Genomic DNA, 24,633 nt, shown 5'->3' with positions numbered 1-24,633 from the left:
GAGAAATCGGTTGGGAACTTTCCTCATATCAGCACGTTGTAGGTGTCGCCACCGGCGCCAACCTTGTGTGAATGCTCCGGAAAGCTAATAATCTGCATATCACAGCATCTTCTCCGTGTCTGTTAAATTTCGCGTCTGTAGCACGTCATCTTCGTGGTGTAGCAATTTTAATGGCCAGTAGTGTAGAAACAGTCTCCGAACAGCCTCTGAAATTTTGTCGGTTGGAGTTCGGATTCCCCTTGTATAATTAATTTCCCATCAGTTCCATTTTCAACGAAAAATTTCATTTTTGCTCATTGTAGTTTCCGACCATAACAAGTGTGAAACGAGAGCTGCGTTGCAACGGTACTCAGTTTTTCAAATAGCGGTTCTTATAATTGGTATAAGAAACCATCAACAGCAGCACTAATGTCAATATGCTGTTAACTACTATATTGTGTTTAATATTTGATTCGAATAACAAAATAGATGCTATTCACCCTGCTGAAGTGTTTTGTTAGCGAGGAAAACAGACAGTTTATCCATAAGTCACCACTTGACTGCCAGTGCTGCTCCATAATCGTCGGCATGTCCCTTCGTCCCACATATATCATTCACAATTCGCGCTCCCCTATGTTGTCTCAGTGCACACACCTTTTAACATAAAGTACACGGTGTTTCAAAAAGATTCATGCCCTTTCGCAAGACTATATCTTGTACACGAATGAAGGTACAAGCTTGGAATAAATTTTAACTTACGCACAGGACCATATGGTTTTAATTTTCAACATAATCATCCTATTTTGCAACGGTTTATCTATTATCCGAATCAACATGCAAAGTCGTGGTACTTTTTAAAATTACATTTACGAACAAAGTATTCAGGTATCTTTCGTAAATGTCTTCCACCGGACAGATGACAAGCTCATGGATGTTTGTCAAACACCTCTCATATGAGGCGTGTTTTTTAAGTACTTACCGTTTTGAAATTTAGAAAAAGACATGCTAACATATCTCAATAATTTTATTTCTACATGAAAGCCTGTACCTTAATCTACTTTTCTACAATGCACTATCTAAACGTTTGGTTTTGTGCACATCCGTCAACATTTTCGGTACCCAACGTGCGGACAATTGTCGGTAATTCAAGTGCTCGGTCACAATACCTTACAAAACACTACGAGAAACATTAGGAAAGTCATCCCGCAAGGAGGAAATCGTAAAGCGTCTGTTTTCTCTCACCTTATTGTCCACTTCCTGCACCAAACTTTCATTAACGACCGAAGGACGCCCACTCCGTTGTTCATCATGCACATTTGTGCGGCCGTCTTTAAATGCTCTCACTCACTTTCTTACCGTTCCATCACTCATAATGTTTTCTCCGTAAACTGAACAGATCTCACGATGAATATCGATCGTTTTTAGGCCTTCAGCACTAAGAAATCTTATAACAGCCCGTACTTCACAGTCGGCGGGATTCACGACTATCGGAGGCATCTTAAGCACTCAGTACACAACGTAAACAAAGAAGAATCAGACTGTAATGGCGTCAGTGCGTAGATTAAGGTACAGGATTTCATGTAAAAATCAAATTATTGAGATATCTTAGCACGTCTTTTTTTAATTTCAAAACGATACTTACTTAAAAAACACGCCTCATATTTTTGCGAGCACGTGTAGTGCTACTGCATTCACTGCATGTAGCGCTGCGGTTCTGCTAAAATAGTTGCAAGGGAAGCACATACACTGCTTGATAAAAAAGTGATGCACTCAATATGGGAGGAGGATACGAAATAAACTGTATGGATTGAGAGGGGGTAAGCTGTTATTTTTATGATTACAAAATTGAGTCAGATTCACAAAGAACTTGTGGTGATCAGACATATTCCACAGGAACTTGACGATGAGTATGCCTGCCCTCACGTTTCCAAACAGTCCAACATCAGACGACTGTCACATGTGAATGCTCCACTTATCTGGATACTGCACGACTGGACCAGCTAGCAAAATGGAGACACACTAACTCTATCATGGGCTGATAACGCTGTCTCACAAATGTATGCAGCGTCTCTGTGTCCGTGAAAGTGATAACTCAAAATTTGAAGCTATTCACGCTCCTTACAGCTGCATACCCTACCGACCCTGGTAACAACACTAAATACGAACAACACTACTGCACTCTGGTGGCCTTGATATCGGTGACAAAGAATTGCAACTCTTAACGATTTATATACACTTTGATTGTATACGAAGTAGATTGACATCCGACCATGTGTTCTGGGTTCTCCACTTTCTCGGGGAGCGTAAACGAGGTCTTTCACAAACTCCCACAGAAAAGGAAAAAAAGCATACTATGAGGTCAGGCGACCTTGCAGTCCATGGTGCAATACGAATCTGTACACCCGTTACACTTTATGAAATACAGCGCTGTACTCTCGATCGTAGAATACCTGTTGAAACAGAGAACTCGTAACGCTTCTTGCTACTTTGTTATCGCCATTTCGACTCGACACATTTTTGATAAGGAACAAGATAGCTAAAAGAGGAAAGGAGGGAGATCCCCAACTGGCAGTCACAGACCTAAGGCGTCATAGTAAACTTTTAGTTTCGATACCTGGAGGTTTGTTTTGTCTTCATTCTTATTCGAGGGATATTCGCAAAGTAATGTCCGATCGGTCGCGAAATGGGGACCACAGTGAAAATCCTACGAAGCTTTGCATAGATGTGTTGGGCAGTGTCTCTACCCCGTCTCTACGAGGGTCACTCCAAAAGAAATTCACACTATTTTTGTAAAAATACAGTTTTCATTCTGCATGTGTGACAGTCTTACAGTGTGTAGATATATCCTTCCCGCTTGTTTTCAAACTTAGTTCAACCTGTTCCTGAGAGTGGCGCCGTCACAGCATGTCTTCAAGATGGCTGCTACACTTGAAGTTCGTCAGAAGCAACGTGCTGTCATAGAATTCCTGTGCTGTGAAAACGAGACAGCGGGAAACATCCACAAGAGGTTGAAAAAGGTGTATGGAGACGCTGCTGTCAATCGCAGTACAGTTAGCTGGTGGGAAAGCAGGTTACGTGATGAAAGGGGGCACGGAAATATTGAGGATTGTCCTCGCAGCGGCAAGCTTCGTACTGCACACACTCCAGACAATGTGCAGAGAGTTAACGAATTGATGACTGCTGACAGACGCATCACAGTGAACGAATTGTCACGCTACGTTGGGATAGGAGAAGGAAGTGTTTGCAGAATACTGAAAGTGTTGGCGTTAAAAAATGTTTGTGCTCGGTGGGTTCCCAGGATGTTGACAGCGGTTCACAAAGAAACAAGAAAAACGGTATGCAGCGAAATTTTGGAACAGTACGAGAATGGTGGAGATGAATTTCTTGGAAGAATTGTGACAGGTGATGAAACATGGATCCATCATTTTCCACCAGAGACGAAGAGGCAAGCAGTGGAGTGGCATCATGCAAATTCACCCAAGAAAAAAAAATTCAAAACCACACCTCCTGCTGGAAAAGTTATGGCTACGATGTTTTTCTTGCTTGTGGACATCATGCTAAGTGGAACCACCATAAATTCTGATGCATATGTGACGATACTGAAGAAACTTCAAGCTCGACTGAGTCGTGTTCGGCCACATCGGCAAAAGTAGGATGTTTTGCTGTTGCACGACAATGCACGGCCACATGTCAGTCAAAAAACCATGGAAGCGATCACAACACTCGGATGGACAACACTTAAACACCCGCCTTACAGTCCTGACCTGGCTCCATGTGACTATCATCTCTTTGGGAAACTGAGAGACTCTGTTCGTGGAACAAGGTTTGAAGATGATGACTCCCTTGTGCACACTGCCAAACAGTGGCTCCAACAGGTTGGTCCAGAATTTTACTGTGCGGGTATACAGGCGCTGGTTCCAAGATGGCGTAAGGCACTTGAGAGAGATGCAAATTATGTGGAGAAATGAAAATATTGTTCCTAAAGGGTGTATCTTCACACTGTAAAACTTTCAAACATGTAGAATAAAAGATGGATTAAAAAAAATAGTGTGCATTTCTTTTGAAGTGATCCTCGTAGTATGCCTGCCGAACGCCTCACGTCGCTATTTTCAGTTCTGAGCTCACAGTGATCACGTATAGATTTCTAGAATTAGTATATTCCGCCAAGTATGAGTGCCTGTAAGAGATTTCGCCTGATTTCATGCAGCCCACATAGCGTAACTGACTTCATGATAATTCTCGACCGCACACTGCAGGGGCAGTGGGGACGCTCCTGCAGCGTTTTCGAAGGGAAGTGTTTGATCACACACCATACAGCCCGGACTTGGCTCCCTCTTATGAGCCGTTGTCTCTGAAGACAACATTTTGGCACAGTCAGCGAGCTGCAGATCATCGTAGAGGATTGGCAGAATGCGCAGGCGGCTGCCTTACATGACGAGAGTATTGGAAAGTTGGTACAATGCTACGACAAATGTCTCAGTCGGAGCGGCGACTGTGTAGCTGGAAGGTGAAGCAAACAGTTGCAAATAAAACCTTTTTGATTTTAATTGTGGTTTCCATTTCGCGACCAGTCGCACCCCGTAGAGTGGCCCTCGTAGACGATATACACTCCTGGAAATTGAAATAAGAACACCATGAATTCATTGTCCCAGGAAGGGGAAACTTTATTGACACATTCCTGGGGTCAGATACATCACATGATCACACTGACAGAACCACAGGCACATAGACACAGGCAACAGAGCATGCACAATGTCGGCACTAGTACAGTGTATATCCACCTTTCGCAGCAATGCAGGCTGCTATTCTCCCATGGAGACGATCGTAGAGATGCTGGATGTAGTCCTGTGGAACGGCTTGCCATGCCATTTCCACCTGGCGCCTCAGTTGGACCAGCGTTCGTGCTGGACGTGCAGACCTCGTGAGACGACGCTTCATCCAGTCCCAAACATGCTCAATGGGGGACAGATCCGCAGATCTTGCTGGCCAGGGTAGTTGCCGTACACCTTCTAGAGCACGTTGGGTGGCACGGGATACATGCGGACGTGCATTGTCCTGTTGGAACAGCAAGTTCCCTTGCTGGTCTAGGAATGGTAGAACGATGGGTTCGATGACGGTTTGGATGTACCGTGCACTATTCAGTGTCCCCTCGACGATCACCAGTGGTGTACGGCCAGTGTAGGAGATCGCTCCCCACACCATGATGCCGGGTGTTGGCCCTGTGTGCCTCGGTCGTATGCAGTCCTGATTGTGGCGCTCACCTGCACGGCGCCAAACACGCATACGACCATCATTGGCACCAAGGCAGAAGCGACTCTCATCGCTGAAGACGACACGTCTCCATTCGTCCCTCCATTCACGCCTGTCGCGACACCACTGGAGGCGGGCTGCACGATGTTGGGGCGTGAGCGGAAGACGGCCTAACGGTGTGCGGGACCGTAGCCCAGCTTCATGGAGACGGTTGCGAATGGTCCTCGCCGATACCCCAGGAGCAACAGTATCCCTAATTTGCTGGGAAGTGGCAGTGCGGTCCCCTACGGCACTGTGTAGGATCCTACGGTCTTGGCGTGCATCCGTGCGTCGCTGCGGTCCGGTCCCAGGTCGACGGGCACGTGCACCTTCCGCCGACCACTGGCGACAACATCGATGTACTGTGGAGACCTCACACCCCACGTGTTGAGCAATTCGGCGGTACGTCCACCCGGCCTCCCGCATGCCCACTATACGCCCTCGCTCAAAGTCCGTCAACTGCACATACGGTTCACGTCCACGCTGTCGCGGCATGCTACCAGTGTTAAAGACTGCGATGGAGCTCCGTATGCCACGGCAAACTGGCTGACACTGACGGCGGCGGTGCACAAATGCTGCGCAGCTAGCGCCATTCGACGGCCAACACCGCGGTTCCTGGTGTGTCCGCTGTGCCGTGCGTGTGATCATTGCTTGTACAGTCCTCTCGCAGTGTCCGGAGCAAGTATGGTGGGTCTGACACACCGGTGTCAATGTGTTCTTTTTTCCATTTCCAGGAGTGTAATATTGTGAAATCGAATGCATGTTTTTGAATTATCCTTTACTTTAGAAACCACGATTAGGCGAAGGAAAGTAACTGTGATTGGTTAACCGAAAGATTATTCAGAATAGCGTAACTAATAAATGTTGTTGGAAGCAGGCATGACCCTTCGTATCTCAAGTGATACAATGTTAAAATTCTTCGATTCCTATTTATGCGTGTCACGAGAGAGAGGTAGTTTCTTCGGTAGACTATGACAATGTCAGAGATGCAACTCCTTTTAAATGCCCTCTTAAGCGACACGACTGTATCAGTGATAAGCGGCATAGAAAATTTTAAGGGTTGCAACTTGAACATCATGTTTAGATCGCTAACGTCAACAAGTGGTTTAAAAAAATGGCTCTGAGCACTATAGGACTTAACTGCTATGGTCATCAGTCTCCTAGAACTTAGAACTACGTAAACCTAACTAACCTAAGGACATCACACACATCCATGCCCGAGGCAGGATTCGAACCTGCGACCGTAGCGGTCACGCGGTTCCAGACCGTAGCGCCTAGAAAAGTGGTTCCACTCGCAACTGAATATTCACATACTGTTTTACGAGCTGGCCACGTCGGTCTTATACGAAATGAGTGCCGAAGTGTCATGCTATCTTAAAACTTGAATTTTGAATGCACATCTCGGAGGCGCCACGTATAAAACATAGCTTGCTTTATTTACACACGACGTCTTGGAAGCAATAGATACAAATGAACAGTTAAGAACCATTTTGCTAGACTTCCGAAATGTGCTCGACACTGTATCACTTACTAACCAATACTAAAGAGTATCTTCGCAAATACACTCCTGGAAATGGAAAGAAGAACACATTGACACCGGTGTGTCAAACCCACCATACTTGCTCCGGACACTGCGAGAGGGCTGTACAAGCAATGATCACACGCACGGCACAGCGGACACACCAGGAACCGCGGTGTTGGCCGTCGAATGGCGCTAGCTGCGCAGCATTTGTGCACCGCCGCCGTCAGTGTCAGCCAGTTTGCCGTGGCATACGGAGCTCCATCGCAGCCTTTAACACTGGTAGCATGCCGCGACAGCGTGGACGTGAACCGTATATGCAGTTGACGGACTTTGAGCGAGGGCGTATAGTGGGCATGCGGGAGGCCGGGTGGACGTACCGCCGAATTGCTCAACACGTGGGGCGTGAGGTCTCCACAGTACATCGATGTTGTCGCCAGTGGTCGGCGGAAGGTGCACGTGCCCGTCGACCTGGGACCGGACCGCAGCGACGCACGGATGCACGCCAAGACCGTAGGATCCTACGCAGTGCCGTAGGGGACCGCACTGTTGCTCCTGGGGTATCGGCGAGGACCATTCGCAACCGTCTCAATGAAGCTGGGCTACGGTCCCGCACACCGTTAGGCCGTCTTCCGCTCACGCCCCAACATCGTGCAGCCCGCCTCCAGTGGTGTCGCGACAGGTGTGAATGGAGGGACGAATGGAGACGTGTCGTCTTCAGCGATGAGAGTCGCTTCTGCCTTGGTGCCAATGATGGTCGTATGCGTGTTTGGCGCCGTGCAGGTGAGCGCCACAATCAGGACTGCATACGACCGAGGCACACAGGGCCAACACCCGGCATCATGGAGTGGGGAGCGATCTCCTGCACTGGCCGTACACCACTGGTGATCGTCGAGGGGACACGGAATAGTGCACGGGACATCCAAACCGTCATCGAACCCATCGTTCTACCATTCCTAGACCGGCAAGGGAACTTGCTGTTCCAACAGGACAATGCACGTCCGCATGTATCCCGTGCCACCCAACGTGCTCTAGAAGGTGTAAGTCAACTACCCTGGCCAGCAAGATCTCCGGATCTGTCCCCCATTGAGCATGTTTGGGACTGGATGAAGCGTCGTCTCACGCGGTCTGCACGTCCAGCACGAACGCTGGTCCAACTGAGGCGCCAGGTGGAAATGGCATGGCAAGCCGTTCCACAGGACTACATCCAGCATCTCTACGATCGTCTCCATGGGAGAATATCAGCCTGCATTGCTGCGAAAGGTGGATATACACTGTACTAGTGCCGACATTGTGCATGCTCTGTTGCCTGTGTTTATGTGCCTGTGGTTCTGTCAGTGTGATCATGTGATGTATCTGACCCCAGGAATGTGTCAATAAAGTTTCCCCTTCCTGGGACAATGAATTCACGGTGTTCTTATTTCAATTTCCAGGAGTGTATGTGATGGGCCGTGGGGTAATTGACTAATAGAGCCACATACGTTATACTGGGGTTCAGTCCCGGAAAGGCACGGGGATTTTTCCTCGTTCCAGTCCTTCCAGGACGGCTCTTGGTCCACTACGCCTGCTCTCAAATGAGTAACGAGGATATTTCTTGGGTAAAAGGCGGCTGGGCCTGCCATTCTCCGCCTCCTAGAGTAACGGTCAAGAGAAACTGCATGTTGCCCGCAGTAAGGCCAACAGGCTGGGCACGGCCTTGCGTCACAGACCTTATCGTTACCTTTACGTTGTAATGGACAATGAATGTGTGACAGAAGCAAACGTAAGACGTCAGGATGACCGATGTTAGAGTATTGTTCAAATGTTTAGGCTCCTTAAAAAGTGGGCATGACACTACTCATGAACTACACCAGAGACGCGCTGTTGGGATTGTAACAGGTCGATGTATTCCGTATGAAAATGTGGCAGAAGGGCTGGGGAACTTAAACTGGAATCCTCGAAAAACCAACGACGTAGTTCTCGCGAAACTCTGTTCCGTAAATTTAGAGAACCTGTGTTTGAAGAGGAATACTCGACGATAAAGCTCCTACCATCGTATATCTTGCCTAGGAATCATTTTGAGAGAAAGGTAGTGGAGGCTAGGGCCCCTATAGTCTGGTACACATTGAAATTCCTGCGACACAGTATCGTAGCACTCCGCAACAGGAGCAAAAACATAGAGACGTAACTCATCGTAGCTTCGGCGAGGGTCTGCATCATTTCGCGTTCGTTCCTCTAGCGACGTGCTACGGTATTGTGGCGTGGGGATTTCAACGTATACCGTGATTGTGGGCATGTACCTGCAAACAAATATACAGGATTATTCGAAAAAACGTTTACAAACTGACATGGCACACACGACGATCAGCAATCACGTAGGAACCGGGGTTCGAAAAGGTCATCCGGGGATCCTAAAAGGTGTTGAAAATACTTAGGCACGTGCTACAAATAGACGTCCACTACAATAGATGCTCAAAGTTTGTCCAGATGTATCGAGACAGGTCTGACATCGACGCTGCATAGCACGGAGCGCCCTCTCAGAGATTCCTGGTGAACCTGGAAGACGTCCTGCTGCCACTACAATCCTGCTCACTAGGTTCTCCGGCGATGCAATGTGTGTTTCATACACGAGGCCCTTCAAACAACCATATAGGAAAAAATCGATTAGAGACAGATCAGGTGATCGTGGTGGCCATGTCACTGGCCAACCGCGACCAATCCAGCTGCCCGGAAAAGTTGCCTGCAGATGTGCCCTCACTTGTCTGCTGAAATGTGCGAGGGATCCGTCGTGCTGAAATCGAATGAGACGACGAACTGGCGTGGGGACGTCATTCAGCGTGTCCATCAGAACCTCTCGCAGGAATACGAGATACAAGAGACCTTCAAGTCGGCCGGGAGAATGTATGGCCCAATTAAACAGTCCTCGACGATGCCAGCCCACACTTTAAAGGTAAATTTGCGATGTGAGGCATGTATATGTGTAGTATGTGGGTTCATATCCGCCCATGTATGCAGGTTGTGAACGTTCATCACACCCTCGAGTGAGAACACAGCCTCATCGAGGAAGAGGACACTCGCTATGAAGTTTCGGTCTGCAGCGAATTCCTGCCGAAACCACCGCGCAAATCGTAAGTGCTTCTTGTAGTCCTGCAGTTGCGATACCTGGACGCGTTAGAAATGAAACGAATGCAGTCCTTTGTCGTGTACAATGCTCCAGACGGAGGGTTCGGAAATATCAGCGGCGCGGAATAACTTCATGTACTTGTTGGCGACGTGCACTGTACCCTTTCGAGAACGCTTTTTTCCGCCGCAACTGTCCGTATCGTTCGTTGGCGACCAGATCCGACTTGTGCACGTGGAACGAGCCGATTTCGCACAATCGGCGACGCAGGGTGGCGAATAATTTGTGGCACTGCACCTTTATATCGGGATATTTCGCACGATATAGTCGCACGGCTTCTCGTCCATTGCAGTTGGCCGCAACATAAATCAAATGCATCTGAGCTATTTCGCAGTACCTATAGGTAACCATGTTACTGCCAACGCTTCCACAGCGTGAATGGCAACGGTCTCGATGCGCTCCGCCCGTGTTTGTGTAGCAACGCCTCTCGTGACCATAACGCTCTCTCGTGGCGTTTGCGGCCCCCGTTTCATATGCGATTACTGATCCTTGTTGTATGCCCCCCGATATGGCATGACAGTTTGTAAACGTTGTTTTGAATCATTCTGTATACACTATCCAGTCATATTAATATGACCATCGCCTATGTTCGACGTCAATGTGCAATAACCACTCACAGGCAGCAGGTGGCACCACTAGCAGTGGAGGGTATACAGGGTGATCGGAAATTCCCGTTACTGACTTCTAGGGCATGTAGAGGGGACTGAGTACATGGTATATTGAACAGGAAACCATGTCCGGAAACGTCACGCAACGAGACTACAGAGCGTCAAAGTTATAGGCGTCTATAAATGTACTTATACACGGGGTGATTCCGTGACGATGTTACAGACTTTCTAGGATGATGGAGGACGATAAATGTATTAATTTGAAGTAAGGATCCCTGTACCGGAAACGAACGAGTCGAACGTCATAAATGAAAACCGTTCTGATACCTCTTACAGTTGAATACATGTACCGGTACTTGTGTTGCGAAGAGTGTAGAGTTGGTAACTTTCAGAGGTGGTAGTATGGACAAAAACAAGAAAAAATGTCCAGTAAACGTGGGCTCTAAAATGCATACCTGAGGAGCTATGACGATTCGTTCACTCTGACTAACGTGAAACACATCTCCTCTATTGAGCAAGTGTTCATAGCTGTTAAGGTACGTACTTTGGAGCCCACGTTTATTGGACATTTTTTTCTTGTTTTTGTCCATACTACCACCTCTGAAATTTATCAGCCCTACACTCTTCGCAACACAAGAACCGGTACATGTATTCAACTGTAAGAGGTATCAGAACGGTTTTCGTTTATGACGTTCGGCTCGTTCGTTTCCGGTACAGGGATCCTTACTTCAAATAAATACATATATCGTTCTCCATCATCCTAGAAAGTCTGTAACATCATCGCGGAATCACCCCATGTATACGTACTTTTTCAGACTCCCGCGCCTATAACTTTCACGCTCTGTAGCCTCGTTGGGTGACATTTCCGGACATGGGTTCCTATTCAAAATACGATGTACTCACTCCCCTATACAGGCCCTAGAGGTCTGTAACAGGAATTTCCGACCACCCTGTATAAAGCGTGACGTGGAGGGGGGGAGAGGACGACACGGAAACAGCAATGCAGTCATTGTCGTAATGTGAAAATGGAGCTACACTCCTGGAAATGGAAAAAACAATACATTGACACCGGTGTGTCAGACACACCATACTTGCTCCGGACACTGCGAGAGGGCTGTACAAGCGATGATCACACGCACGGCACAGCGGACACACCAGGAACCGCGGTGTTGGCCGTCGAATGGCGCTAGCTGCGCAGCGTTTGTGCACCGCCGCCGTCAGTGTCAGCCAGTTTGCCGTGGCATACGGAGCTCCATCGCAGTCTTTAACACTGGTAGCATGCCGCGACAGCGTGGACGTGAACCGTATGTGCAGTTGACGGACTTTGAGCGAGGGCGTATAGTGGGCATGCGGGAGGCCGGGTGGACGTACCGCCGAATTGCTCAACACGTGGGGCGTGAGGTCTCCACAGTACATCGAGGTTGTCGCCAGTGGTCGGCGGAAGGTGCACGTGCCCGTCGACCTGGGACCGGACCGCAGCGACGCACGGATGCACGCCAAGACCGTAGGATCCTACGCAGTGCCGTAGGGGACCGCACCGCCACTTCCCAGCAAATTAGGGACACTGTTGCTCCTGGGGTATCGGCGAGGACCATTCGCAACCGTCTCCATGAAGCTGGGCTACGGTCCCGCACACCGTTAGGCCGTCTTCCGCTCACGCCCCAACATCGTGCAGCCCCCCTCCAGTGGTGTCGCGACAGGCGTGAATGGAGGGACGAATGGAGACGTGTCGTCTTCAGCGATGAGAGTCGCTTCTGCCTTGGTGCCAATGATGGTCGTATGCGTGTTTGGCGCCGTGCAGGTGAGCGCCACAATCAGGACTGCATACGACCGAGGCACACAGGGCCAACACCTGGCATCATGGTGTGGGGAGCGATCTCCTACACTGGCCGTACACCACTGGTGATCGTCGAGGGGACACTGAATAGTGCACGGTACATCCAAACCGTCATCGAACCCATCGTTCTACCATTCCTAGACCGGCAAGGGAACTTGCTGTTCCAACAGGACAATGCACGTCCGCATGTATCCCGTGCCACCCAACGTGCTCTAGAAGGTGTAAGTCAACTACCCTGGCCAGCAAGATCTCCGGATCTGTCCCCCATTGAGCATGTTTGGGACTGGATGAAGCGTCGTCTCACGCGGTCTGCACGTCCAGCACGAACGCTGGTCCAACTGAGGCGCCAGGTGGAAATGGCATGGCAAGCCGTTCCACAGGACTACATCCAGCATCTCTACGATCGTCTTCATGGGAGAATAGCAGCCTGCATTGCTGCGAAAGGTGGATATACACTGTACTAGTGCCGACATTGTGCCTGCTCTGTTGCCTGTGTCTATGTGCCTGTGGTTCTGTCAGTGTGATCATGTGATGTATCTGACCCCAGGAATGTGTCAATAAAGTTTCCCCTTCCTGGGACAATGAATTCACGGTGTTCTTATTTCAATTTCCAGGAGTGTATTTGTGTGTGTCGGAAAGGGAATGAGTGTTGGCTTTCGGGCCAAAATGACTGTGGTGATCGACGGCTGCAGAGATGTGTACAGGCGAATTGACGAGCAATTGTTGAGCAACTGACCACTTAGATGAACCAAGGGGCTACCAACAGTATCTCCTCAACGACATTTCAGCGAACGTTGCTGCTTAAGGCCTCTACAGCAGGCGCCTGGTTCAAGCACTCATGCTGACCGCTGTTCATCGGCACCGAAGATTGGAATTTGCACGCCGGTAAGGCAGCTGGACGTCCTCTGAGTTGCGACAGGTCGCCCTTTCAGATCAATCACGTTTTATACTCAATTGGACAAATGGCCTTTGACCTACATGGCCCTGCAACAATCGTTGGAAGGGTCTCGGCCGGAGGAGGGAATGTTATCGTCTGAAGAATGTTTTTGAGGGATTACCTCGGTGATCTCGACATTCGGATCAACACAGGAATGCAACTATCCTTGGGAACCATGTCAACCCCTGCAAAAAAGTTGTTTTTCCTCGGCGCTATGGCATTTACCACCAGGACAATGTCATACAGCCTCGCCACCAAACCCCCCATATTCAAACTGAAGCGAGAATCTGTGATACTACTTTGATCGGGCAGTTCGAGCCGTGGATCAGCCAGCATGGCTCTATATTGCTGTCTGTATCTTCCTGATCGTCATTGACTCTCTTCCAGCACGTCCGCGCTACGATTGGTGGTTTTCAGGTTCTTGACAGGTGGTCACTCTAATGTAACTGGACAGTGTAGTTAATTAAGTAAATATGACGGGCATGCACAAAGTAAGAATACAACTGTTAAAAATAAAAAAAGAATATATTTTAATGAAAATTACGTGCTATGTGCCAAAGTGTATTATTATTTCTCCTTATAATCGCTATTTAGATAACGCGCTTTTGGAGACTCGGCTCCGCTTTTGTATAATCTAATCTTCCACTTTGTCGCAGTCTCCATGATCTCCTCATCAGTCGAAAAGTGCTGTCCACCCAAGAACTCCTACAATTTACTGAAAAAATACTAATCTGAGGGTGCCAGGTTAAGGGAGTAGGGAGGGTGAGTCACAACGTCCCAGCCAAACGACACGATCAGGTCATTATGAGACGGGCGTTATAGGGTCCAGCGTAGCCAACAAGGAGTGACACATCACGAGTCAGCATCTCCCTCCTTTTGTCTTTGATTTTTTCAGGGTCTCAGAAAATACAGCAGCATTGAGTTAGTCTCTTTGGGCATGAAATCGACCAACAAGAGCCCCTTCTGGTCCCAAAACACGTACGCCATAACTTTCCTCTCTGAAGGTTGAATGTTGAATTTTTTGGAGGATGAGAAATGGGTTTGGCTTCACTGCAGAGATTGCCTTTTTTACTGAGGAATATAGTGACACACCCACGTTTCGTCACAACTGAGACGAAAAAGGATTTACCCTCAGTTTGAAGACGTTTAAGAAATTCGCATGCAGTCGACACGCGTTTTTCATGGCGTTCCGGATTTAACATTCTTGGCACCCAAGAGCTTCTGACACGATTTCACCCAGGTAACTTTATAAAACGTGTGGCAAACTTCCTTTAAGGGAGTCAAGAGTCACACGATCAGCAATGCGAACTTTCTTCAAACTGCTGTACAAGCACTTCTGAAACGACAGACGGTCTCTCACTTATTTCTTCGCTGTGGGTGTCGGTACGGCCTTGCTTGAACAACCTAACCCTCTTGGTTACATTCTGGCGGTTCATCACCTCCAATACGTAGGTTTCCATAAGCTAGCCATGACTACAGGACGCCGATTTGTTATGGAAAGTGAGGACTGCTGTAGATGGAGCAAACGGAGGGCATACTTTATGACGTGTTATGCTACTAGAAATCCTTGGGTAACAGAAGAAATATTGAACTTAATTGATGAAAGGAGAAAATATAAAAATGCAGTAAATGAAGCAGGCAAAAAGGAATACAAATGTCTCAAAAATGAGATCGACAGGAAGTGCAAAATGGCTAAGCAGGGATGGCTAGAGGACAAATGTAAGGATGTAGAGGCTTATCTCACTAGGGGTAAGATAGATACTGCCTACAGGAAAATTAAAGAGACCTTTGGAGAAAAGAGAACAACTTGTATGAATATCAAGAGCTCAGATGGAAACCCAGTTCTAAGCAAAGAAGGGAAAGCAGAAAGGTGGAAGGAGTATATAGAGGGTCTATACAAGGGTGATATACTTGAGGACAATATTATGGGAATGGAAGAGGATGTAGATGAAGATGAAATGGGAGATACGATACTGCGTGAAGAGTTTGACAGAGCACTGAAAGACCTGAGTCGAAACAAAGCCCCGGCCGTAGACAACATTCCGTTAGAACTACTGACAGCCTTGGGAGAGCCAGTCCTGACAAAACTCTACCATCTGGTGAGCAAGATATATGAGACAGGCAAAATTCCCTCAGACTTCAAGAAGAATATAATAATTCCAATCCCAAAGAAAGCACGTGTTGACAGATGCGAAAATTATCGAACTATCAGTTTAATAAGCCACGGCTGCGAAATACTAACGCGAATTCTTTACAGACGAATGGAAAAACTAGTAGAAACCGACCTCGGGGAAGATTAGTTTGGATTCCGTAGAAATATTGGAACACGTGAGGCAATACGGACCCTAAGACTTATCTTAAAAGCTAGATTAAGGAAAGGCAAACCTACGTTTCTAGCATTTGTAGACATAGAGAAAGCTTTTGACAATGTTGACTGGAATACTCTCTTTTAAATTCTGAAGGTGGCTGGGGTAAAATATGGGGAGCGAAAGGCTATTTACAATTTGTACAGAAACCAGATGGCAGTTATAAGAATCGAGGGACACGAAAGGGAAGCAGTGGTTGGGAAGGGAGTGAGACAGAGTTGTAGCCTCTCTCCGATGTTATTCAATCTGTATATTGAGCAAGCAGTGAAGGAAACAAAAGAAAAATTTGGAGTAGGTATTAAAATCCATGGAGGAGAAATAAAAACTTTGAGGTTCGCCGATGACATTGTAATTTTGTCAGAGATAGCAACGGACTTGGAAGAGCAATTGAACGGAATGGATAATGTCTTGAAAGGAGGATATAAGATGAAAATTAACAAAAGCAAAACGAGGATAATGGAATGTAGTCTAATTAAGTCGGGTGATGCTCAGGGAATTAGATTAGGAAATGAGACACTTAAAGTAGTAAAGGAGTTTTGCTATTTGGGGAGCAAAATAACTGATGATGGTCGAAGTAGAGAGGATATAAAATGTAGACTGGCAATGGCAAGGAAAGCGTTTCTAAAGAAGAGAAATTTGTTAACATCGAGTATTGATTTAAGTGTCAGGAAGTCGTTTCTGAAAGTATTTGTATGGAGTGTACCCATGTATGGAAGTGAAACATGTACGATAAATAGTTTAGAGAAGAAGAGAATAGAAGTTTTGAAATGTGATGCTATAGACGAATGCTGAAGATTAGATGGGTAGATCACATTACTAATGAGGAGGTATTGAATAGAATTGGGGAGAAGAGGAGTTTGTGGCACAACTTGACTAGAAGAAGGGATCGGTTGGTAGGACATGTTCTGAGGCATCAAGGAATCACAAATCTAGGTTTGGAGGGCAGCATGGAGGGTAAAAATCGTAGAGACCAAGAGATGAATACACTAAGCATATTCAGAAGAATGTAGGCTGCAGTAGGTACTGGGAGATGAAGAGGCTTGCACAGGATAGAGTAGCATGGAGAGCTGCATCAAACCAATCTCAGGACTGAAGACCACAACAACATGCTGCTACGACAACATTTCGTAACTGAATGAGGAGCTCGATGGCTTCATTTCACAGTTACGAACAACAGTTCACTTCACGGGTGCCAACTCTGAAAACTAATCCTTGTGTCTTACACAGCATTTGTATTCTTACTTTCTGGATGTACCTCGCATTTTTTGAGGTGATAAAATTTTATGATTACTCATCGTGTTTTTTATTTTATTTGGTGTTAGTGATCATACACCAAAACCTCTTCTATTGATATTTTTTTAGCCTTAGCATTTACCATTTGATATACAAAGTTTAGAACGAAGAGGTATCATAGCTAATTCGTAATGCAACATACTCAGTGGAAGGCAGTAAAATGCGTTTGTTTCTAAATGCCATCCCGACTGGGCTTTGTTCTAAGTTTTTTCTTTTCGTAAATAAATTGTTGTTTCCATACTGACTCAGAGAAGATATTCCTGAAAATCAATAAAAATTGCGGCAGTTTAAAGCAACGCATCGTTACTGTCTAATACTCAGATTGATCATTCGTTTTTGAATGCGTAAAACAAACGCTTCTGAGATTGCGACAGACGCATCCAGTCAACTCGCGGCTTAACCCCACAGTCGCACCCCCAGGGAGTAGTTGTTACATGATCAATTGAGGGCAGAGAATTGCAGTACTGTTAGAGATGTTCCACGATATACTTGAGAATTTGCTTATTTTTAGACTCTCGGGCTAGACAAATGCCCATCGCTCTCTTCTTCTGATTGACTGTACGCGATCGATTCTCTCACTTGCCTCTTACTCAGTCTAGGGTTAGTTCTTGTACTACATCTGCTGACTGTAGAGGCGACGAGGCACATTCATTAAGCCGTGCAGGGTAGCCGTGCGGCCCGCGCGGCTTCCATGTCGGAGGTTCGAGTCCTCCCTCGGACATGGGTGTGTGTGTTGTCCTTAGCGAAGCGAAATGTAGTGTGAGGCGGTCTATACGAGAGTCGTTCAATGAATCTGAAAGTAAAGTTCTATGTAATGACTTGACAGAAAATCCTAAGAAATTTTGGTCTTATGTCAAAGCGGTAGGTGGATCAAAACAAAATGTCCAGACACTCTGTGACCAAAATGGTACTGAAACAGAAGATGACAGACTAAAGGCCGATATACAAAATGTCTTTTTCCAAAGTTGTTTCACAGAAGAAGACTGCACTGTAGTTCCTTCTCTAGAATGTCGCACAGATGAAAAAATGGTTGATATCGAAATAGATGACAGAGCGATAGAAAAACAATTAAAATCCCTCAAAAGAAGAAAGGCCGCTGGACCTGATGGGATACCAGTTCGATTTTACACAGAGTACCCGAAGGAACTTGCCCCTTTCCTTGCAGCGGTGTACGGTAGATCTCTAGAAGAGCGTAGCGTTCCAAAGGATTGGAAAATGGCACAGGTCACCTCCGTTTTCAAGAAGGGACGTGGAACAGATGTGCAGAACTATAGACCTATATCTCTAACGTCAATTAGTTGTAGAATTTTGGAACACCTATTATGTTCGAGTATAATGATTTTTCTGGAGACTAGAAATCTACTATGTAGGAATCAGCGTGGGTTTCGAAAAAGACGATCATGTGAAACCCAGCTCGCGCTATTCGTCCACGACACTCAGAGGGCCATAGACACGGGTTCCCAGGTAGATGCCGTGTTTCTTGACTTCCGTAAGTCGTTCTATACAGTTCCGCACCGTCTTTAAATGAACAAAGTAAGAGCATATGGACAATCAGACCAATTGTGTGATTGGACTGAAGAGTTCCTAGATAACAGAACGCAGCATGTCATTCTCAATGGAGAGAAGTCTTCCGAAGTAAGAGTGATTTCAGGTGTGCCGCAGGGGAGTGTCGTAGGACTGTTGCTATTCACAATATACATAAATGGCCTTGTGGATAACATCGGAAATTCACTGAGGCTTTTTGCTGATGATGCTGTAGTATATCGAGAGGTTGTAACAATGGAAAATTGTACTGAAATGCAGGAGGATCTGCAACGAATTGACGCATGGTGCAGGCAATGGCAATTGAATCTCAATGTAGACAAGTGTAATGTGCTGCGAATACATAGAAAGAAAGATCCTTTATCATTTAGCTACAATATAGCAAGTCAGCAACTGGAAGCAGTTAATTCCATAAATTATCTGGGAGTACGCATTAGGAGTGATTTAAAGTGGAATGATCATATAAAGTTGATCGTCGGTAAAGTAGATGCCAGGTTCATTGGAAGAATCCTAAGGAAATGCTATCCGAAAACGAATGAAGTAGGTTACAGTACACTTGTTCGCCCACTGCTTGAATATTGCTCACCAGTGTGGGATCCGTACCAGATAGAGTTGATAGAAGAGATAGAGAAGATCCAACGGAGAGCAGCGCGCTTCGTTACAGGATAATTTAGTAATCGCAAAAGCGTTACGGAGATGATAGATAAACTCCAGCGGAAGACTCTGCAGGAGAGACGCTCAGTAGCTCGGTACGGGCTTTTGTTGATGTTTCGAGAACATACCTTCACCGAGGAGTGAAGCATTATATTGCTCCCTCCTACGTGTATCTCGCGAAGAGCCCATGAGGATAAAATCAGAGAGATTAGAGCCCACACAGAGGCATACCGACAATCTTTTTTTCCACGAACAATACGAGACTGGAATAGAAGGGAGAACCGATAGAGGTACTCAAAGTACCCTCCGCCACAGACCGTCAGGTGGCTTGCGGAGTATGGATGTAGATGTAGGTGTAGCGTAAGTTAGTGTAAGCTAGATTAAGTAGTGCATAAGCTTAGGAACCGATGACCTCAGCAGTTTGGTGCCATAAGTCATTACCACAGATTTTTTTCCACATGCATTAATCTTTGTTCGCGAAACCTTGTTGAAGTAAATTATTACAACTGATACTATTTTACAGGCTGCCTTGGACAGCCTTGGCTGGCTATCGTTTTGTTTTAGGCGGGGTGTCCCCGCACGTAAGTTATTCAGTAAACTTGCCTCTGTGTGCCCCTACCAGAATGTTCTAGGGGGCTGTATGTGGCAGTGTTCCTGTTTGACACTGTTACTCACCTATGCTTGTTGTCTATATGCTGCGTCATACTACTCCATATTAGTTGGGAATTCTAGTTACATTACCAGCTGATAAGGAGACTTGACATACAGTTTCTTTTTATTGAATGTAGGCTGTGGTATGTTGAGTTGTTCCATATGTGATGTGACAAACCTGCTTATTTTCCAGAAAATAAAATATCCACGATCGGTTTTCTTCATTGTGAGCAATGAGTTCTGTGAAAGGTTTACATACTATGGAATGCGAAGTAAGTACACCTTTTTTCTTGTTTCTGAAAATGTTTCTATAGGCTTTAATGAACATCTGCACTTACATTATGTTAATATGTCTATTTCAGCTGTTCTTTCAATATATCTCAGAAACATTTTGGGATATACAGATGAAGTTGCAACAATTATTTATCACGCGTATACTATGTTATGTTATTTCTTTCCAATATTTGGAGGAATTTTAGCTGACAGCTTTTTGGGCAAGTTCAGGTCAGTAAAAGAAGCTAACCAGCTTCTACAAGCCATTGTTGGAATGACTACAATACTTAAGAATATTAACAGATGTTTGTTTGAAATATTACCTCATATTTACACCTGTTTAAAAATTGGAACGGTAATATTTTTATTTGATTTCGTTTTTTAGTTACTTAATTCTGTCACAAAGATATTTTGTCTTTTCAGGACTATACTGTATTTGTCGATAGTGTATGCTATAGGGTGCATAGTGCTGTCTTTGGCTGCTGCAGATGATGCAATTCCGGGGATGCCCTCACAGTAAGTTTTTAAAAGATATCGTAGTGGATAGTATGTGTGGTACCGGACCATTTCTATAATGATGTGGCTACCAGGTTTTGTTTCAGTGATCCTCTAACGACTGCAAAATATGTAAACAATTTTAGATCTTAAAAAAAACTCAGAGTTTATGTCAGATAGGTTGCGTTTCCACAAAATGTCTGTGTGTACGCTGTTTGTTTTACTCGCTGTATTCTATAATCGATTTATTGGACAGTCATATGGACGTTTCAAGAAGGAGTTACATAACTCTGAAACCGATAACATATTGTACGAATAAACAGCAGAAATAAAGGCAAAACATATGTTATCAGAGAAAAGTCAGTTTCACATGAACAGTACAAGCGAAATCTCTATTAATTGCTGCAGGCGAGTTTTCCAGTCTCCGAAGTAGTCATGTTAAACAAGCCGAAGTATAATCCATAACTTTGTTTAGAAACTTGTAGCATGTGAAATGCGAAACAGTAAGCCAAGTACCCTTACTATTGTTATTAAACTAAACTGTTACTCATTGTACATATTTCTGAGAAGTATGTAGAGGCACATACTGAGTTTGCTTGTCTCGTCCCGTATTGTCACTGCACTGTAACTGAAATAAGTAAATAAGAACTTGATAAGACACTGACGCAAAAAATCGGAACACCAAACAAATAATTCATGTTGTTGTTGTTGTTGTGGTCTTCAGTCCTGAGACTGGTTTGATGCAGCTCTCCATGCTACTCTATCCTGTGCAAGCTTCTTCATCTCCCAGTACCTACTGCAACCTACATCCTTCTGAATCTGCTTGGTGTATTCATCTCTTGGTCACCCTCTACGACTTTTACCCTCCACGCTACCCTCCAATACTAAATTGGTGATCCCTTGATGCTTCAGAACATGTCCTACCAACCGATCCCTTCTTCTGGTCAAGTTGTGCCACAAACTTCTCTTCTCCCCAATTCTATTCAATAACTCCTCATTAGTTATGTGATCTACCCATCTAATCTTCAGCATTCATCTATAGCATCACATTTCAAAAGCTTCTATTCTCTTCTTGTCTAAACTATTTAAACTTTAAGTGTCTCATTTCCTAATCTAATTCCCTCAGCATCACCCAACTTAATTCGACTACATTCCATTATCCTCGTTTTGCTTTTGTTGATGTTCATCTTATACCCTCCTTTCAAGACACTATCCATCTCGTTCAACTGCTCTTCCAAGTCCTTTGCAGTCTCTGACAGAATTACAATGTCACCGGCGAACCTCAGAGTTTTTATTTCTTCTCCATGGATTTTAATACCTACTCCGAATTTTTCTTTTATTTCCTGTACTGCTTGGTCAATATACAGATTGAATAGCATCGGGGAGACTCTTATAACTGCCATCTGCTTTCTGTACGAATTGTAAATAGCCTTTCGCTCCCCATATTTTACCCCTGCCACCTTCAGAATTTGAAAGAGAGTATTCCAGTCAACATCGTCAAAAGCTTTCTTTACGTCTACAAATGCTAGAAATGTAGGTTTGCCTTTCCTTAATCTTTCTTCTAAGGTAAGTCGTAGGGTCAGTATTGCCTCACGTGTTCCAACATTTCTACGGAATCCAAACTGTTCTTCCCCGACGTCGGCTTCTACCAGTTTTTCCATTCGTCTGTATAGAATTCGCGTTAGTAATTTGCAGCTGTGACTTATTAAACTGATAGTTCGGTAATTTTCACATCTGTCAACACCTGCTTTCCTTGGGATTGGAATTATTATATTCTTCTTAAAGTCTGAGGGAATTTCGCCTGACTCATACATCTTGCTCACCAGATGGTAGAGTTTTGAGAGGACTGGCTCTCCCAAGGCTGTCAGTAGTTCTAATGAAATGTTGTCTACTCCCGGGGCCTTGTTTCGACTTAGGTCTTTCAGTGCTCCGTGAAAGTCGTCACGCAGTTTCATATCTCCCACTTCATCTTTTTCTACCTCTTTTTCCATTTCCATAATGTTGTCCTCAAGATCATCACCCCTGTAAAACCCTCTATATACTCCTTCCACTTTTCTGCTTTCCCTTCTTTGCTTAGAACTGGGTTTCCATCTGAGCTCTTGATGATCATGCAAGTGGTTCTCTTTTCTCCAAAGGTCTCTTTAATTTTCCTGTAGGCATCTTACCCCTCATGAGATAAGCCTCTACATTTGTCCTCTAGCCATCCTTGCTTAGCCATTTTTCACTTCCTGTCGATCTCATTTTTGAGATGTTTGTATTTCTTTTTGCCTGTTTCACTTGCTGCATTTTTGTATTTTCTCCTTTCATCAATTAAATTCAGTATCTCTTCTGTTACCCAAGAATTTCTACTAGCCCTCGTCTTTTTACCTACTTGATCCTCTGCTGCCTTCACTATTTCATTCCTCAAAGCTATCCATTGTTCTTCTCCTGTATTTATTTCCCTTATTCCTGCCAATTGTTCCCTTATGCTCTCCCTGAAACCCTGTACAACCTCTGGTTCTTTCAGATTATATAGGTCCCATCTCCTTAAACTCCCACTTTTTTGCAGTTTCTTCAGTTTTAATCTACAGTTCATAACCAATAGATTGTGGTCAGAGTCCACATCTGCCCCTGGAAATGCCTTACAGTTTTAAATCTGGTTCCTAAATCTCTGTCTTTCCATTATATAATCTATCTGAAACCTTTTAATATCTCCTGGGTTCTTCCATGTATACAACCTTCTTTCATGATTCTTGAACCAATTGTTAGCTATGATTAAGTTATGCTCTGTGCAAAATTCTACCAGGCAGCTGCCTCTTTCATTCCTTACCCCCAATCCATATTCACCTACTACGTTTCCTTCTCTTCCTTTTCCTACTGTCGAATTCCAGTCACCCATGACTATTAAATTTTCATCTCCCTCCACTACCTGAATAATTTCTTTTATCTCATCATACATTTCATCAATTTCTTCATCATCTGCAGAGCTAGTTGGCATATAAACTTGTACTACCGTAATAGGCGTGGGCTTCGTGTCTATCTTGGCCACAATAATGCGTTCACTATGCTGTTTGTAGTAGCTTACCCGCACTCCTATTTTTTTATTCATTATTAAACCTACTCCTGCATTACCCCTATTTGATTTTGTATTTATAACCCTGTATTCACCTGACCAAAAGTCTTGTTCCTCCTCCCACCGAACTTCACTAATTCCCACTATATCTAACTTTAACCTATCCATTTTCCTTTTTAAATTTTCTAACCTAGCTGCTGATTAAGGGATCTGACATTCCACACTCCGATCCGTAGAACGCCAGTTTTCTTTCTCCTGATCACTATGTCCTCTTGAGTAGTCCCCGCCCGGAGATCCGAATGGGGGAGTATTTTACCTCCGGAATATTTTACCCAAGAGGACGCTAGCATCATTTAATCATACAGTAAAGCTGCATGCCCTCGGGAAAAGTTACGGCTGTAGTTTACCCTTGCTTTCAGCCGTTCACAGTACCAAAACAGCCTTGCTGTTTTGTTTAGTGTTACAGGGCCAGATCAGTCAATCATCCAGACTGTTGCCCCTGCAACTACTGAAAAGGCTGCTGCCCCTCTTCAGGAATCACACGTTTGTCTGGCCTCTCAACAGATACTCCTCCATTGTGGTTGCACCTATGCTACGGCTATCTGTATCGTTGAGGCACACAAGCCTCCCCACCAACGGCAAGGTCCATGGTTCATGGGGGGACAACCTCCTTATGGTCACTGATACCAGTTTCGATGGACATCCTCATAGAGGTCAGATCTGATTAAAACAAAATTGGAGAAGTACACAAAATGAATTTTGGATGTAATAAAACATAGAAACTAAAATATATTGTCAGTGAAGCGCAGTGGACAAACAATTTGTGTTTGTCACAACGGACAGCAAATACTTGCCAAAACATAGATCAGTCGACGAAAACATTGAATATGATGATGTTGCCAAAGCAGCGAAGCAAAGAATTGCGTCAGACAATCAAGCAGCTTGGCAACTTATGAGCTGAAATCCTGCTCTAAATAA

The 24,633-nt window shown here is 45.2% G+C and overlaps 1 protein-coding gene across 1 annotated transcript in view; it reads left to right on the top strand.

The window, feature by feature from the left end:
* The window catches only part of LOC126187653 (solute carrier family 15 member 1-like), a 215,621-nt gene that overhangs the window by 106,756 nt on the left and 84,232 nt on the right, over positions 1 to 24,633 (top strand). Inside the window, exons 4-6 of the mRNA XM_049928863.1 lie at positions 20,029 to 20,107; positions 20,198 to 20,339; positions 20,532 to 20,624. Of these exons, the coding sequence (XP_049784820.1) occupies positions 20,029 to 20,107; positions 20,198 to 20,339; positions 20,532 to 20,624 (314 nt within the window). The remainder of the gene's footprint in view (positions 1 to 20,028; positions 20,108 to 20,197; positions 20,340 to 20,531; positions 20,625 to 24,633) is intronic.

Source organism: Schistocerca cancellata, chromosome 5, assembly GCF_023864275.1.
Source record: "Schistocerca cancellata isolate TAMUIC-IGC-003103 chromosome 5, iqSchCanc2.1, whole genome shotgun sequence".
Classification (NCBI taxonomy): Eukaryota; Metazoa; Arthropoda; class Insecta; order Orthoptera; family Acrididae; genus Schistocerca; species Schistocerca cancellata.
This window is presented reverse-complemented; position numbering and strand designations above follow the sequence as displayed.